This window comes from Pelodiscus sinensis, unplaced genomic scaffold, assembly GCF_049634645.1.
Source record: "Pelodiscus sinensis isolate JC-2024 unplaced genomic scaffold, ASM4963464v1 ctg79, whole genome shotgun sequence".
NCBI lineage: Eukaryota > Metazoa > Chordata > Testudines > Trionychidae > Pelodiscus > Pelodiscus sinensis.
Window position 1 is genome coordinate 394,777 of NW_027465938.1, and position 17,522 is coordinate 412,298.

Here is a 17,522-nt window from a genome sequence, read left to right on the forward strand (position 1 = left end):
CTTCATATTGACGTGTTTTCTATTCTTGAGCAGCAACAGATTCAATTTCCTATTATAAATTCTGTATGACTGCTAAGCACCTGCATTTCTGATGAAGTGTCTATTGCTTGTCTTTGCAATTCATCTTGAGACGTGGATCTTTTATAAGACTCCTCTATCTTTTTATGCAATTAGGATTTAGAATCAGAGAGGGTTTTTTTTTTTAATCAAAATGAGCCAAAGAAAAGCTTCTCTTAACCAGACAAATAAATTGTAAAAAAAGATAATAAAGTAAAGGTGACCTCCTATGATGACAGAGACGAGAACCTTGAAAAGTGCATCGTCAGTGCTTGCTTCCAGTGATAGTCTGTGAGTTGGGTTGCTCTGCGAAGGACCAATCATCAGAGAAGGGGCACAGGAAAGACCAGCAGTCACTCACCTAATCAACTAAGCCAATCTGTTTAAGAATCCAAAACCCCTTTGCTAAGCAGGTGCACTTAGAAAATTGCAGTTACAAGCAAATAGTTTTTTTCACAGGAAGATATTCAGGTCAAGTCTAGGTGGCTTTTATTTCAGAAGCCACCTTTGGCTTAGTTAACATATTATAAAATACACACACATTGGAGCCTCCCATTGAAATGAATGGAAAACTCATCAGTAACAGCGGGCTCAGGACATTCATATTCAAAGCTGTTATGCCTTTATTCAGGCCTACAAAGCAGCCTCATGTTAGCAGGCTTAGAAAATAAACTTGGGGAGGAGGTTCTTAATAGCTTGAAGTGAGTTAGCCTGCTGTAATACAACACTATTCCTTTTCTCTCAGCACTGACATTGTTTTGCTGAAAAACGGACATAATTCAGAAGGAAACTGTCTTTCATCTTCAGAAGAGTTACGATGATGGCTATACAAAGGCAAGAGTTGATTATAGTTTGATAGAACTTCTGCTAGTTTATGGATTTTCAATGTGTGCTGTTACTGTATCAGCAAAAACAGGTCATTACAGCTTTCTATGACATTCATAGCTAATTTAATGGAAGTCCTGACATAATATGCTATTTAAGCAATAGCCATTTTGCAATTGAAAGCTCAGTTCAAACAGTGGCGGTAGCAATCTATATTTATTTCCAGAATGGGTTTTTGGACTCATTATTATGCTGCAAAGTCGTGTGCCCTTATCAATATGCATTTTATAAATAAGCATAGAAGAATTAGACTTTTATTGGTAAATGTTGTTAAAATGTCAGATTCACTACCCACACACCAACCAACAAATAATAATTGAAATTTACATATAGGGAAAGTAACAAAAATTTTGCTTGTTTTAAGTATATTTGTTTTGTTTCTTTTGACGTGATGTATTTTAATAGTTACAAAGCTTTAACTTTTTGGATCTCAATGTCTACTGTCCTTTAAGAATGATTGTCTGACCCCATCCCAATTTCCTGCAATAGTGAAGATGTAAATCACTATAATTTGAAAAAGGAACTTAAAAATAGCCATTGAGAGATATTGAAATTATTTTAAAATATCAAATTCTGCCAAGCCTAGTCCTAAAACAATAACTGAAGTTAATTCACAAACAAACCAAATTAGTAAATGGTAAAGGACATGCTACAACTGTACAGAGACACTTGAGGTTTTTCATAATTACTTTTTTCAATAAAAGGCAATTGAAAAAATTCATGTGCTTTTTTACACAAAATGTTTGAAGTGTAAGACAAAACAAACAGGCTCCTCAATGTAACATGAAAAAGCTGAGACACCTCTGCGCCTGTGTGCCTAAGGGATAGTTGTGACACCTCAAAGCCTAATGTAAAGAAGTCCAAATGTGTTTTATGTCTCAATATACTTGGAATCCTGTTTGATGGCTTCCTTATAACTTATGTCCTTTTCAGAGTAAAGAGAAAAATGGAGTCTCAGACAATCTAATTTCCAGTGCACATTCTTTTTGCAATGTTTGTTAGGAACAGCTGTGACTTCACTTGTTTTAGTTTTTGATGTAGCTTTACATGTATTTTTTGTATTTAAATACAAAAGTTACACAATCCCAGAAGAAATTAACATATGTTTGAACTGATAAAGGCACCCTATCAAAAAATCTTTTGATTTTACTGGACAGATTTTCCAGATACACTACTGCAGATTCATATTTTCTTCTTGAAAGACACGTGAAGCAAGTAACTGTCTCTATTAGAATTCACAATATTACTAGCACTATATCCTGAATAAATACTATTCAGCAGCTGATAGGACATAAGATAAAAGTCAATAAAAAGAGAATTATTTATTAAAAAGGTCTAATGTTACAAGAACAGTACACAGAAACTATTATTTTTACTGTGTCTTTCACATAGTATATACCATTATATATATTATATATACAGATTGTATACAATATATCTAACATTTTGAGAAGGGTCATGACAGTAACTTTGTTTTGGGCTGCAAATAAAACTTCATAGATTAATTTATTTTATTTTATTTTCAAAACAGCTCTTGCAACATTATACAAAAATACAGTCTCTTTAGTGACTGCCCAGTTACAATCTCATTCAATTAAAAAAACCTCTCTTTGCAGCTAAAAATTAATGTGTCATGATAAAGAAACATTACCTTCTGCAAAGTAACAAATATGTAATACATAGATACTTAAACATTTAAAACATGTTTATTAATATATTTAAGATGCAAAATACATATTCTGTTCATGTAGAATATAAAACATATCCCCTTGTGTCTCTGCAATACAAGTACATGACATGAAAGTGTGTTCCATATTTCCACCACTATTTCGATGCCATTAATCTAGAAATAAGTAGATATGCCTACATCTGTTTATCCACACCAAACAGTGATACTTGTTGATCAACTGTATCCATTTAATGTATTCAGAAATTTGTTTAACTAGAACAGCACCAATGGTGACTGTAACTCGATTGATTAGGAATATTCTCAACTGAACTGAACTAGTGTAAGAGAGAGGGAATTACGTTTAACTAATTTTAGAATGTGGAAATGTTGCCCTCTCGTTCATCATTGATTCTGAGTTTTCTTTAGCAACATGAGCCTGGTCATGCAAGCTCTCTTGCATAATGGAAATGCTTCTGGTTTGCAACCCATAGCAGGCAATTTGTTTCAACTTGTTCTATCAGCAATGGTAGTGAAAGCCAATGTACATTACATGCAGTCTATATCACCTCCCTTTCTTTGACCACAAACTGACCAAATCCTTTTTCTAGTTTTTTTTTTAATCTCAAAACTTTTGGTTCTCAAATAATTGTCTTAGCATTGCTTCCTTAGCAATGGTGACTAAGAATATTTTACACCTAGTTTTGGGGTGTTCTAAGTAGAACCTTTAAAATTCTCAGTGGGTAACAAAGAACGTGATTCTAACAGCCTTGGAAAAATATTTTTGTAAAATGTTCACCCCCCCCCCCCAAAAATGGAATTCTATCTTTCATTCAGTTGTGTATGACTTTTGAGTAGTTGCTCTGCTATGGTGCCTTCCTGACTGTTATTTTAAAGGTGAAAGAAATGACATATTTGGAATGTGCTGAAAAGCAAGCAAAGTAATACATTTTTTTTTGTTAGAGAACTCAGTGCCTGAATTAGGTCTCTGTCAAGAGAGTTAGGGTACGTCTACACTTGCCCCCTACTTCGAACTAGGGAGGCAAATGAAGGCAACCGAAGTTGCTAATGAAGCATGGGATTTAAATATCCCACGCTTGATTAGCATAGTTGCAGCTGGTTGCCATTTTGGAAATTGACTAGCCTGATGTAACTTGCCGCTTATAGACGCGGTACTCTGAGAAAAATCCCTGAACTCAAATTAACTGGTACTCCTCATTGTTAAGGAGTACCAGTTAATTCGAGGAAGGGATTTAAATCGGACTACCGCATCTATACGCGGCAAGTTACATCGGGCGACCGGCATTTTAAAATGGCGATTGGCAGTGAATATGCTAATCAAGTGCGGAATATTTAAATCCTGTGCTTGATTTGTAACTTTGGCATGCTTCATTTGTCTCCCTACTTCGAAGTAGGGGGCAAGTGTAGAAGTACCCTTAGAGAATTAGCTATGAGCATTATGCTACCAGGATATTCCTGATAAAATGATTTGAGCACAACACACTTGATTATCACAAACAAGGCTAAGTGCATCCTGGGCACAATCCCTACAAACACGGTAGTAAAAAGTACCCTTATGGAGAACACCACACACACCACACTGTACAAACGCACCCACACCCACACCATATACAGTAGAATCATTTTGGCTTAGGTGCCGATATAAGGAAAGGCCATTAGATCTAGAATGAGGAAATGACTGATATAGCAGAAAAAATGGCTGGGATTAAAAATAGCACACTGTCCCTACAAGATCAATCTCTATGGGTACATCTACACAGCAGGGCTAAAGTCCAATTAAGATATGCAATTGCATAACTTAAGTCAAAATAGCTTACCGCGGCTTTTGGTGCTGACTACATAGCAGGAAGTTGAAAGAAGAACACTCTTCCTTTGATCTCCCTTACATCTCATAAAATGAGGGCTACCATAAGTCAGAGTAAATAGTCCTCTAGCTCAACATTATATTGAAATAAAGGCTTGTAGTGTAGATATGGTCTGTGTTATTTCAGAATAATGTCAGTTATTCTGAAATAACTCTGCTGTGTAGACATGCCCTTTCTGGTGATCCATAAAAAAAGATCCAGTAACCTTCCCAGCTGGAAATCTGTGTGTCATTTGGGAAACTCCAGCCCCCAAACTATATTCTAATTGAATTGTGCATGTCTGCATGACTACAATCCATGAAATATTATGGTCTCCTCATGAAATGCAGTGTTATACTTCAGCTTTAGCTTAATTAACAAATATAGAAAGTACAGTACCATACAAAAAAGGACTAAAAAATAAAGATCCAAGACTGACAGAAAAAAAGCAGCAGATTTGTCTCCTTGCATTCCTTTGATTTGCCCATTTAGCAACTACTGTATGTTTTGATTAAATGCCCAATTGTGGTTTCCATGCTAATAAATTTAGATTATTTATTTTTCTATTAAAATAAACATTTACTTCCTCTGCAGTTAAATTGTACAATATCTGATGAAAAACAATAGCACTTATTTCCTTGTAAGCGTATGTTCAATCATTTCCAGTTTATGTTCCACCAGTACAATGGCTTCTTCTCTGCTTTGTTCTCTTTCTCTGGACGTGCTTTCAAAATATCTGATTGACAATTTTTGCTAATTTAATATGTATTCATACATTTTCCAGAAAATATTTCTGAACTTATCCAGTGGGCCATATAGCTGAACTTTTTCTTCTCTCCTACTGCCTTGTCACTGTAAGCAGCCAGCCTTATGGGAAGCAAGAAAAGCACTAGATTGAAAGTCCTCATCAAACTTCAGTCATTTAAAATATCCCAAACAAAACCAATGTACTGTACTAGACACCACTATTAAACAACTAATGGTACACAACTGGGGATCACCAAAGATAAACATATTAAAAAAGTAAAGTACATCTGACAGAAATTACATTTGCTTACAAAAGTTTATTACATACAATCTGCATATTTTTGTTGGGCCAATAAGCGTCCCCTCCCCAAACAGAGGACATTTACAAAAACTGAAGAAAAAACCTGATGAATTATTTATCATTTTCCCAACATTCCTCTAAGTGCACCATGTGTATTTCTATGGGTCTTTAAGCATTAGCTTAGGGTTCCAGCTTCTTCATGGACACAAAGCTCCATCCATTGGTGTTATCAAGCTAAAGCAAACAAACAACAGAAAAAACGAAAGGTCTGCAGTCTTCACCATGAGGTGGAAGGGACCATCAGTGCCAAGAGCAACGTTATAGAGGATGAGGAAGTAGAGAAAACATGTAAAGTGGATTGAGAGCTTGTAACTTTTCCACCTGAAATGAAAAACAAAAATAAGCAAGGAACAAATGGAATAAATTGTTCTTTTCATACTTGTCAAGAACAAATCAAGTCAAACCAAGCTAATAGCTTTCTTTTGACATGGTAACAAGCCTTGCACCTGGGATGAGAGGGAGAGCATTAAATCGTAGAATACTAGAATTGGAAGGGACCTTGAGAGGTCATCAAGTCATTCTCCTGCACTCATGGTAGGACCAAGGACCATCTGAATCAGGCCTGGGCAAAACAGCCCACCAAGCCACTGGATTCAGCCCGCAAACACAGCAGGGAGCCTCAGGCAGACTCCCTACTTGCCCCACTCCCTCCTGCATGCCACTCAGAAAAGCATTTGTGTTTAACAGCTGTGGGGGAGGCTTGGGGAGAGGCTTCATGTGCTGTCCCCACCTCAGCACAATCTCATTGCCCAGTTTCTGTCCAATTGGAGCTGCCTGTTTGAAGAGCAGGCAGCATGCAAAGCACTGCTGCCCTTCCCCTCCAGCTCTTATTCTCAGGTGCACATGGCCCTTGCAGCCTGTGCGGGAGTGGGGCAGGAAGGGATCCTGCCCGAGAAATGTGCTGGGCTGCTGGCTGGGAGTCCCTTAGGTAAATCTCCCAGTCAGAGCCTGCCTCTGGCACCCCAGACCCTCCCTTCCCCCAACGCTTTGCCTCCGCACGTCTTTCTCCTACCCCGCATAATCCAAACTCTCTGCCCCCCTCCTGCACCTATATTCCTTCCCAGATCCTGCACCCCAAACCTTTGACCTAAGTCACAACCTAAATCCCTGCACCTCAATTCCTTGACCCTGGTCACAACCCCTTCCTGCCCTAGTCACAATCCAAGCCCCTATACCCAAACTTGCACCCCAATCTCCTGCCCCAGGTCACAGCACCTTCCAGTCCTAGGTCATAAACTAAACCCCTGAACTCTGATCCCCTGCCACAGGTCACAACCCCTTCCTGCTCTAGGTCACACCCCAACCACTGTACACCCTCCTGCACCCCAGTCCCGTGTCCAAGGTCATAACTGCCTCCTTCACCCAAACTCCCTCTCAGACCCCATACAATCCCTTATCCCAATCCTTTACCCCAAGCTCCCAGACCCTGTGCCTCCTCCATTAATAACATGGAAGAGTGCAGCCCTTGTCCACATTCCAAAATCTTGGAGTGGCCCACCCATCAAAAATTATTGCCTGTCCTGATCTAACTTATCCCTGACAGATTTTAATCTAACCTGCTCTTAAATATCTTTAGTGATAGAGATTCTACAACCTCCCTGGGCAATTTATTCCAGTGCTTAACCACCCTGAATGGGAAATATATAGTTCTTTGCATGTCAGAGCCCAAGCTCTTTGACTACAATCATAAAATGCAATAAAACAATCTCACAACTAGCCTGGGCCCCACTAGGCTATGGTGTGCGAAGGGCATGTAGGGAATGTCTTTCTCCTTCTCAGTTGGGGCCACTCACAGTTTCTCACTTGTGTGCAGCCCCCTACTGATTTTTCTGTGGGTCAGTGGCCCCCAACCCCTGTCATAGAAGAACTAGTTATAGAGGAGAATCTTGGTTTGAGTGTTCATTAATTCATTCAGTTAAAACAAAATGGAAGGATTTCATTCATTGTGAAGTGGAGACCAACTTTAGGCTGCTATTGAGAAGAGATTAAATTCCAGGATCACCAAAGTTACATTCTGTGAAATGAGTCTAGTTCTATGTTCAGGGCCATTTAGATAGGCATATCTGCAGAGTCTCAATACATGGGTGAGACAATGATGTTCAGAGAACAGATTTAGGTTTATTACTGGAAAATCTTTTGGAAAAGAAAAGTCTATATAGGAATGATTGACTCCGCCTAAACCAATGCAAAACACGACTAATAACTGTTACATATTTGTTCTCTTACCCTCTTGTAGTGGGGAGAGATGTGTGCAGTGGAGTGTTTTGGAAATTTTTCTAATAATATATATTTATATACATGCTATATGTTTATGCTCGAGAAAGTAAGGTGAACGAAATGGGACCTGCATTTGGAGAGGAAGGTGGTGTAATTTATAGTGGCCCTTACTTCTTATGGGAGCACATTTCACATTCATTTTATTGATGACACAATCTTTATCTTGGAGCTTTAGGCAGCCTTTTACATATTCTGGAGTCAGGCCACTGAGGTCTTTGAAGATAAGGTTGAGACCTTGGATTTTATTCAGAATTCTATATGAAGCCAGAGTAAAGAGCAGAGGACAGTTTGATAGTTTTCTGTAGCCCGTATTGCTGAGATGTGCTCAGCATTCAGCCTCAGTTGAAAGCTTTATGCCCAAGAATATTAATTTGATGTCATCTAGCCATGGGGTGAAGAAGACTTCAATAACTGAGGCCATGTCATTGCCTTCCAGGATAGGACAGAGTCTCCTAGCCTGCCAGAGTTGGTAGATGTTACTACATGAGAGTTCAGTGTTGTTGTGGAATACAAGTGATCTCCTAAACTGTGGACTGAGATAACCAATTTTAGGTGGTACCATCAAACAAGAGAGCCAGCACTGTTGCTGCAAATTTTCCAAAGTGCTTTCCTCTGTTCACCACCATAACCCTTGTCTTGCTTGGGTTCAGCTTCCATTAGAAGTTCATAAATGAAGCTCATCCAAACACTGGGTCATCTTGATGGGAATGGTATGTGGTGTAGGATGGTTAAAGCTGTGAGTCATATGCATACTGCTAGCACATGTAGTAGTCTGACCAGTTAATCTAATGACAGCTGTATTTAGGTGTTAATTAGGATCAGAGAGAGAACTGATACAATTGGGATTCCACAACTGAAGGGTCTATTTGTGAAGATGCAGTTTCCCAGCCAGTACTATTAGTTGGGGACACCCTCCAGCAATGATTCCAACCATTTTAGCATATTACTTTGGATCCCTATCACCTCTCTCAAGTTAGGAAGCAGTATTCCTGCCTGACAATGTTAAACACTGCAGAGAGGTCCAAGAGGATGAGAATGGATGTCTGTTCTCTATCCACTGACAGACATAAGTGCCACTAAAGCCGTTTCTATCCCATGTCCTGGCCTGAATCCAAATTGTAACAAGTTTAGGATATTAGTTTCATTTGGATGAATCTGAAGCTGGTCTTTGGTTAGCTTATCTATAATCTTGATTAGGAACAGGAGGTGAAAATTGTCTAGAACTAAAGTATTCAGTGTGGGTTTCTTTGGAGTTGGTCAGGGTATTAGGAGTTTGAAAGCAGAATGAAAAACTCTTTTCCTGTATGAGGCATTGGTTAGTTCAGTAAGACGTGGCACCAGCTGCTCACAAGCTAGGAAGGATCTGGGTTAGATTCATATGTCTTAGGTTGTGATTCTATTACAGTGTCCAGAAAGTTTTGATGAGTCAATGTACTGAATACTAGGAATGCAGATGCAGGTAGGGTGTGAAATCTTCCTGAAAGTGCATGAACTTTTCAGTGAAGTGGGATGACAGTTCTTAGCAGTGTTTGGTGTTTGGTTCTGAAACACTATCTCATACATACTGTGTGACATAAATAAGTACCCACAATCCTATTGGATCTTCATAGTTGTATATTCAATTACTTTATAGCCATAACACTGAATAATTTAACCAATTACTTTACATAATAACTTATTATCCTTTGGGGTTAACAAATCTCAAGCAAGTGTAGCATTTTAGGAACATGTCAGGTCTGTATTCAAAATAATAGTGCATTTACCTGAAAAAGATGGTACCCTGATTTGCGAGCTGGCTGTTCCATCCCCTCCTTCACTGACTGCACGAACCTCTATGATATAGACCCCAACATCAGGTAGAAGTACAACTGCGGAGGTTTTCTGTGTTTCAATTACTTGACTGTTGCTGTGGCCTTCTTGCCTAAACAAGACCTACGGTTGACACAGGAGTTTTAGGATCACTATAATCATAGATGCAGGAAGTATAGGTGGAGAGGGGTGCTGCAGTACGAAGAGGTCCTAGCCACTGGCCTCACAGGCTCTGCAATTGGCCCCGCATTCCAGCCGCCAGAGGCTCTGATGACACCTGGGGTTCTTGCATCTCTTCTGAGGCACCTGGGCCTTGACCATTGCCCCATGCTTGGGGCTCCACAGCTGCTCCCAGCTATGGCCCCAATCTGGAGCAACGGGAGGCATGGATGGAGTAAGATAGGTAGGGCACAGCTCATTACCCCCACTGAAAACTTGTTCCAGCACCAATGACTATAATAATTTTAGATTAAATACAGGATCCTTTATTTAGGCAAAATTGCCACTAAAGGAATGGAGGATATAGCTCTTCATCTTTAGACAGAGAGCTTGGTCTTTTCTTTTTTCTGAAGCAGTTTTCAAAATATTGTCAAAGACACTGAATCCAAGTCAAAGTCCATGGAAATCATTGGAAATACTTGACCGGCTAATAGATCACATCAGTGATGACGATTCAGTAGTTGTCCTCCAGTTCTGAGTAAACTCACAGACACTAATTAAAGTGAAAGTGAACATCAAAAATACTTTCAGAGTAAATGTATCAAAACAGTCAAAGGGATATCCAGCTATTTTGGGTGTCCAGCTTCAAACTGAATAAAGATGCTCTGAAGTAGAATCTCATTGGGTATAAACCAGCTAAGTAACTGAACTGAAGATTTGACCCCTGCCTTCTCTCTTGTAAAATTCAGTGCACCCTTGTCTTGGTTCAGTGAGAATGTAAGTGCATCTGTAGCTGTCCTTACTGTATTTCAGTGCATAGATATCTATCTATTCCCAGGAAAAATTGAGAAGGTTAGAGAAAATATAAAAAACATATCTGAACATTTTATGAACCTCAAACATTTTGATAAAAGCTAACGTAGTTTCTATTTTATCCAGTTAAATTTACACTTTCCTGATTATATGATATTTGTAGTGATAGAGAGAGTATTGGACGCTGTATTCCATGGTATAATTATGTATGTATGTATGTATTTTTTCAAAATATTATTATTCAGAAGAAGACATAATCTATCTATCTATCTATCTATCTATCTATCTATCTATCTATCTATCTATCTATCTATCTATCTATCTAATCTTGTTTTGATTGAAACCAATGAGCTGGGATTCCTATGATTTCCCTATTTTATATTATGTATTATTTTTTGTTTTGCCTTCATTCTTTAAAATTTAAAAACTTAAAATGCCAGATGTTACAGTCACAGACTGCTGAATACCACCAACATAATCATAACAAATCTCAATATTAATAGTTCTGCTCTATTAAAAATATTAATTTTAATTGTATTTAAGATGCTTTATCCTTCTGCATTCCTCTAAATCTACTGCAAACACAGTTAAATTGAAGTGTTAACAGGGATTTCACTGCAACCTGGTCTTATTAATAGCCACTTCTGGACCAGATGTGATGGAGTAATAACCTCAGAATGTGCATTCTTAGTTTATAAATAGCAGCTGACAATCACCATTTGGAAAATATCACATAGAGAAGTATTGGGATACTTAGTTCTTTTTCACTATTTAGTTCAATGCTTTTTTTCTATATATGAGTGAGTGGACTAAGATTGCAGATGATTTGCACAATACAGAAAGCAAGCAAGCAAGAAAAGGGTAGATGGAAGATGAGTGAGAGAGGGCTAAGACTGACCTTGTATCCCATTACATCAGATTCATTTGCTAGAGGTCTAACAGGCTCCCATCCCAGAGACACATGAGAGCCATCTTGCATCCACATAATATTGCTTGGTGCCTGGCTGGGTGCTGAGAAAAAAAGAAGAAAATGACACTATGCACTTAAAACATACTTTTAAAAACCTCGGTGAGCATTATAGTCTTTTATTTCATTTATGGTTGGCTGCATTTCCAGGCTTCCTTCTCTAGCTGAGTCCAATACACTTGAATATCTTTAACTTGGCAGTTTTGGAAAACAAGGATTGCTGGATTAAAGGTTTTGCCAGGGAAGGAGTGAGGGAAATGAGGGCATGGTGCTTACCCGCTACTCCGCCTTCCCTGCCACTCCCAGGCACAGCCTCCCCTGCCCCCACTGATGGGAGCAGCAAGGAAAAGCCTCCTGCAGAGCACTTTGCTGTGCTGTCCCCCCAGCTAGGGGAGGGGGGGAAGAGGGAGCGGCAGCACTTAGAGCCACTTCTACCTGCCAGGGTCTCTACCATGGGTGCCTGCCAAAGTAGGGACATCCAGAGTAGGGAGGTTATAGTGTAAGGTAGTTTTTGCTCCAGGAATGTCATTTTAATAGTGGCAGTCCAGAGCTTATGAATCTCAATCCTTTTATCTCTCTTCTGTGTCAAAAATGCTTAGCCTTGTTTTCCAGGAAGATAACATTTGTCTGTTGTAAATGCAAATTTTGTCACGTCACTTCAAAATTATTCAGAGCTAAGCACAGAAGCATGCTTGTGAATCAAAGATATATATCAGCTCTGCTTATTCTATATCCCAGCTAAAGGGAAATCCAGAAGAGTTGAGACTTTTTTCCACACAAAGCAATGAGTCCAGGTCACTTACGGGATTTCTTGGTGGCTGCATGGACTGCGCCGCTCGGTGGTCCATATCCTGCTACATTGTATGCCCTCACTGTTAGATGGTATAATGTGTTGCCTTCTAATCCTGTCAGAATGGTGGATGACTCATTTCCTTCAGTTTTGACTTTTTCTGCTGCTTCTTCCTGCTCCATATCTTTCCAGTAACCAACCTGCCCACAGGTAACCATTGAGAGGATTAATCTAAGCATTCGTGAAGCTTACTTTTTTATTTGTTATTGATTTGCATTTTTGGAAGCTCCTCCTGTCATCAAATTAACAGGTCCTTTTAAACATGTGGGAATTGTAACCTCAGCTAGAGCAGTGCTAGCCACACCTCCATAGAGTCAGAATATCACATTATAATTCATAGCATCACTGAAAGGCCATGCATCACATTCCGCCAACATGAGATGTTGTGACTAGCTGCACAGAACAGCAGAGAATAAGTGCTGACAGAATAAGAGCTTCAAAAAATTCAAGGCGAGCTTACCTCTCGCAGCTCATCAAAAACATTTACCACACAACCTGGGAAAGCTTTGACTGAATCCTTTGAAGAAGTGGCACAATGGCCCTGCATAAAACATAGTGCCCAGCCACATGAGCTGTGTCAATGTAATGAATAAGAGATGACAGAACACCTAAGAAAATGTTGCAGTGGGTTAATCTTACAGGAATAGAATCGTGAGGGGCAGGAAAGGAAAGAAGGGGATTCCATTTCAGTTCCTTGGAAAGAAACAGGTTTCTGTCAAATGTAATTTAGAAAGCTTGCCTCTGCCACTCCTTGTCACATACAAAAGCTAAAGGTACCTATGGTAGATACAAGTCCATGATTTCCGATAGCTTCACTGAGTGTGTCATGTTCTCTTGGCCCTTGTCTACACTAGGGAGTTATTTCAAAATAACAAGTGAAGCATCCACACTACCAAGCCTGTTGTTTCTAAATAAGGGGCTGGTTATTTTGAAATAATAACTCCTACTTTCCACGAGGAATAATGCCTATTTTGAAATAGTTATTTCTAAATAGAGGTGATGTAGATGCACCACTGCTGCTATTCCGAATTACTGCTCCCCAAAGACAAAGTAATTACTCCCCAGTGCTTCCTGGAACTCTAAGTCAAGGTAGCGTGTCCACATTAAGAAAGCCTGCATTGGACTAATTTTGAGGCTTCTCTGTAGTGTGGATACACTATATTGAAATAGTTATTTCAGGAGTTATTTTTTCAAAATAATTTCCTAGTGAAGACATACCCTAAAAGATTATATTGCTTAGGTAAGACTTCTGAATAGCTCCTTCCTTTCAAATATTTACAAGATATCATAATAAAAAAACAACAACACTTTCTGTCCTGTAGGTCTATCAATGGCATCTCACTCAGAATGACATCAATGAAATGGCATCATTTTCCATAATATAGGTCTCCCCTCAACAGAAGCTGTCACTTAAGTGCCATTTGAATGGTTTATATTTAGTGCATCACCATCTATGCATCATACTAGTAACTTTGCATACCTCTACCCATTGCATTTATTCTATTTTTTTAGCTTTCCCTGAGGTTAGTTATTTCAGAGTAAGTTATTCACATTTCTCTAGACTAAATTTTCTCTGAGAAAAGATCAGGATATAATACCATGTTCTTGGGAAAGCATCCAGGATAAACAGTGAACCAAAGAAATCCAGAAGTTCTTATGAAACATAAAACATGAATACCATCCCATAGAGCCTCACTAGTTGTAGTCAGCATTTGTTGGTATAATGGGCTTGATTCGTCAACGAATTACTTCAATTATATCCTGTAGCAATAGCACTGAAATCCATCAGAATGAGACAATGGTTAGTCAGGCTCAGTGTGCCATGCAAGAATCAATTATTTGGCAGCCAGTTGTCCACTCATTGGACCTGACTTTCTACTATGCTTTGTCCCTTTGTCTTCTGGTTTGGTCAGTATCTGTTGGTTAATGATTTCATGTCATTTTCCCTCCTAAAGCAATCAATGCTATGATCCAGGTGTGGCTTCATCAATTGGGGACTTTCAATTAAATGATTTTGTTTTTCATTTTCTGTTCCGCTCACTATCAATCTGACACCTCAGGGTATGTCTACACTACCCCGCTAGTTCGAACTAGCGGGGTAATGTATGCATACCGAACTTGCTAATGAAACCCGGGATTTGAATTTCCCGGGCTTCATTAGCATAAAGCCGGCGCCGCCATTTTTAAAAGCCGGCTAGTGCGAACCCCGTGCCGCGCGGCTACACGTGGCACGGGCTAGATAGTTCGAACTAGCTAGCCATTCCGAACTATCGTGGAACGAGGAGTACAGATAGTTCGGAATGGCTAGCTAGTTCGAACTATCTAGCCCGTGCCACGTGTAGCCGCGCGGCACGGGGTTCGCACTAGCCGGCTTTTAAAAATGGCGGCGCCGGCTTTATGCTAATGAAGCCCGGGAAATTCAAATCCCGGGCTTCATTAGCAAGTTCGGTATGCATACATTACCCCGCTAGTTCGAACTAGCGGGGTAGTGTAGACATACCCTGAGGTGTCAGATTGATAGTGAGCGGTAGTGTAGACATACCCTCAGTCCTTATCCTCAAAGTAAATCTGTAGAACAACTTCAAAAGAGGAGCCTGCCAATTTAAATTCATAACTTTTCTGGACACTAAAAATCACTGACTGAATAGAGACACTGGATTCATGGCTTATTACACCATTCTATGACCCAGTAACAATGCTGCAAGCTGCCTTTTTCCTCTCCCTGGGCTGGAATGGTATTCATGGGCCACTTCACTTTGAAGCACAAAGTGCTTTAAATATTTTGAACTTTGACAGCAACATTATTTTGAAATAACTTAGTCCGCATCTACACAGCAGGCAGTTATTTTGAAATAATGTTGAAATACTGTCAAGCTGGAGGACTGCCTACTGTGACTCCTGTAACCCCTATTGTACAAGGAGTAAGGGAAGTGGGAGGAAGAGTGCTCTATTTCGAAATAAGTGTTGCATAGATACTCACAATTTCTAAATAAGCTATTTTGAAATAAGCTACGCAATTGGCATAGCTCAATTTGTATAGCTTATTTCAAGTTAAGCCCTGCTGTGTAGATGCACACTAAGGAATATGGCTTCATGACCATGTTTTGTCGCTTTTTGGCAATAAAACAGTGAGAGTGTACATGCTGAAATGTGACTTTTCTCAGGAAAAAAATGCCAAGTTTTGGCTACAAAAAACTTCCACCTTCAGGAGACCCTTTTAAATTTTCCCCTTTTCAAGGGGGCTCGCAGACTTACTGAGCTTATGGGCAAGGTTGGGAGGTGGGTGGAACTTGGCTCCACACTCTGGAAGGGGTGGGGCCTTGCATGGAAGAAGCGTGGTTAGGTTATTTGAAGGGCCTGGAACTCTGTTCATTGCTGTTCCTGTGGTAGGGCAGTTCCTGGCCCTTTTCAATCACCAGTCCTTGGGGAAACTGCCCCTGTGCACCTTTTCCCCACCTCCCTGCTCAGCAGCCCTACCCCTCTGCTTAATGTCGACAAAGAGCCAGTTTATATACTATACTGCATGTTTTGTTGACAAAACTGACTTCCGCCTCTATCACACAATGCCTGTCCTGATGGCTCTGAGGGTATGCACCCTCCTGCTTTCAAAACTCCAGAAAATATCTGGCAGCTGAGTGTGCTGGTCCATTTGGGGAACAAAGAGCAAATCATTGGACTGCTCCTGTTCTGCCCTGCACTAGAAACATAGTGACAGGTAGACTGCCGCTGCAGAGGGACAGATTGCTGTTCTGTTTTGACATTCCTCAGCACAGAGAGCTCGCTGAGCTATTCATAATGCTACTTCCAGCAGCTAAGGAGGCTGTAGGAGTACTGGGGGGGAATCTCAACATGGGCAGTTGTATCTCACACATCTACTGGGTGTGGTGTGCTGTCCAATGTAATGGCACTTAGACCATTTAGAGAGAGAGAGAGAGAGGAAATGAATTTGATCTGCAGCCTTCTCTGAGTGTCAGCTGGCTCTTAGCTCAAGCAGTAGAAGCTCATGCACAGAGGTCCCAAATTCAGTTCCAACTACTCACACTATAACTGGAGGCTCATCTGGGATTTCATCTAGGTCTCTGAAGCTAGGGAGACTATCTAACCCACACACCTATTGGTTCATGAACAGTTGCCACCTCTTAAATCTTCATGAACTATTATTATGGCTATTGTTCAGAAACAGTAAAAAAAAACCTAGGTCTAACTGACAAAAGGCAGATCAACCAATCTTAATTCTTCACCCCAATTGCAAGAAGAAATTGACTGAAAGGCAAAAGTAAACACTATTCGTTCTCTTTGGAAGTGGAGTCTCAATGGAATTTGTCCAAAGAAAAGTTATGTATAAAACCCTACATGCCACCTACACTGTACGAGAAATAAGGGGCTTTGGTAATTTTGTCTTAATTTTAAACATCTGTGACTGGTGGCTTTAAACTATCTATCTCCTAGAACTGGAAGGGACCTTGAATGGTCATCGAGTCCAGTCCCCTGCCTTCACAGCAGGACCAAGTACTATCCCTGACAACTACTTTAGCAACCCTGGAATTTTAATAGCACACTGTAGAGGATTTGCAAAGGGAATAGAAAAGTCAACAGGAAGACATTTCTCTTTGGATTTAGGATCTGATGCAACCCCTACTAAAGACTTGAAAGGGAGTTGGATTGGGCCCTCATGCTGCAGCAAAAGCCTAGAATTTTGTAATTGTTTGAATCCTCGCAGAACTGCATTGAGTTTTACTCCAGCTACATATAAAAACCATTTGATTGTTCTAATAGCCAATATTATTTATGGAAATATTCACCTCCTACCCCTTCTTTAAGTGAAATCCAGCTAAATGGCATATTTATACCTGTGAAATACTAGTTCCCCTTTTTTTATCTTGCTTTTCCAACATCTGATGGAAATATACCTCACCAACCTAGGAATGTACGAAATTTCCCTAAAATATATTGTGCACTAAATATTGCAATATTATGATGAGACATCCCAATAGACACAATTGCCTTTTCAGATGATGTAAAAAAATCTGGTATATATGTGTTATATATCAGGGCACAGAAGATCA

At 39.8% G+C, this 17,522-nt stretch overlaps 1 protein-coding gene across 1 annotated transcript in view; it reads right to left on the reverse strand.

Moving 5' to 3' along the window:
• Positions 1-2,244: 2,244 nt before the first annotated feature.
• CNTN5 (contactin 5) overlaps positions 2,245-17,522 on the reverse strand; it is a 119,989-nt gene continuing 104,711 nt past the window's right edge. The window contains exons 10-13 of the mRNA XM_075917090.1: positions 12,410-12,596; positions 11,538-11,650; positions 9,622-9,790; positions 2,245-5,902 (exon numbers count right to left, since the gene is read on the reverse strand). Coding sequence (XP_075773205.1) covers positions 5,799-5,902; positions 9,622-9,790; positions 11,538-11,650; positions 12,410-12,596 — 573 coding nt within the window. The 3' untranslated portion in view covers positions 2,245-5,798. The remainder of the gene's footprint in view (positions 5,903-9,621; positions 9,791-11,537; positions 11,651-12,409; positions 12,597-17,522) is intronic.